We start from the raw sequence: 1,094 nt of genomic DNA, 5'->3' as shown, positions 1-1,094 counted from the left end.
TTTTCCAACCTGTCGGAGCAGCTGCTTCTTGAGGGTATCAGTCGGGAGCTCCGTCCCCCTAAGAAGACGCCTGATCGCCGCACGTGTCAGGGCACAGCCACAGCTGGCCAGGGGGTTTGTGGGATTAGGACGTAGCCGCTTTTGAGAGCGAGGGAGGTCGTCCCCGCTATCCTCGTCGCTGTCGTCGTCCTCGTCGTCCTCGTCGCCGTCGCTGCTATCCCCCTCGCTGTCGTCGTCCTCGTCGTTCTTGTGCTGCTCGCTATCAGATGGCAGAGAAGGGGTTGATGATAAAGACGACAGCGGTGACGATACCGGTGATGGTATATCGTCACGGGGTCTCTTCAGTGGGGATCTGGGTATGTTTGCGGCGTTTATACCCCCCCTAGCCTGCACTGGCGGCACAGGTATCGCCGGCTGCATTAGGCAACCTGAGCTAATAGAACAGACAAATCCATCCATGTCTATTCCAAGCCCTAGCGTATGTAGTGTTTGGGGGTTAAGGGGTGCCAAATTCCGCTGTGCCAGCGCAACATCGAGATCAATTTGCATGATTCGAGCATACTGGCGAATGCCACGACCACGTCTAGACTTCCGGTGTACGATAGCGTTGTTGATGGCAGCTTGGAGGTCAGGGTAGGATAGTCCTTCACTAATAGACTTGCTGACCTTCCGTAGCATTGCGTAGCTACCTATACGCCCGAGAAGAGCATTGGCCTGCGGCTCCCCCCACTGGAGAATCGCTCGCTTGCGCACGTTTGCCTTGAACCGATCGAGTCCTTCTTGAACCTTTACTGCATCCCGTGTGACCTGCCACGAGTCTCGGAATGATTCTAGGCTTTCTTCGTGCATCCTCCAGAACTCCCCTTGTTCGACAAAGTCATGTACCTCCTGTAACGATCTCACAGCGTCCCCCATGACTCCGTGGGCGTGATCCTGGATTATCAGCGCAGCCGGGTAAACGTCCTTGGGCGATAGGCTTTTGATTAGAGCGAGGCCTTCCTGAATCGACCGCACATACTGACCGTTAAGGTTTAGCGTAGCGGCGAAGGTGAAGGATTGATCAATCGCCTCGTATACGCTGGGCTCACTGCTGG

General features: G+C 55.6%; 1 protein-coding gene across 1 annotated transcript; it reads right to left on the bottom strand.

Moving 5' to 3' along the window:
* Positions 1 to 37: 37 nt before the first annotated feature.
* On the bottom strand, positions 38 to 915 carry PGRI_096290 (uncharacterized protein; the record flags this gene model as incomplete). The annotated part of the gene is made up of 2 exons (XM_040797342.1): positions 38 to 48; positions 102 to 915. The coding sequence occupies 2 exons, from the start codon at positions 913 to 915 to the stop codon at positions 38 to 40; spliced, it is 825 nt and encodes a 274-aa protein (XP_040651441.1).
* Positions 916 to 1,094: the final 179 nt, after the last annotated feature.

The sequence above is a fragment of the Penicillium griseofulvum genome (assembly GCF_001561935.1).
Source record: "Penicillium griseofulvum strain PG3 chromosome Unknown contig_71, whole genome shotgun sequence".
Taxonomy (NCBI): Eukaryota; Fungi; Ascomycota; class Eurotiomycetes; order Eurotiales; family Aspergillaceae; genus Penicillium; species Penicillium griseofulvum.
The sequence above is the reverse complement of the archived record's forward strand: the minus strand, read 5'-3'. Positions and strand labels throughout refer to the sequence as shown.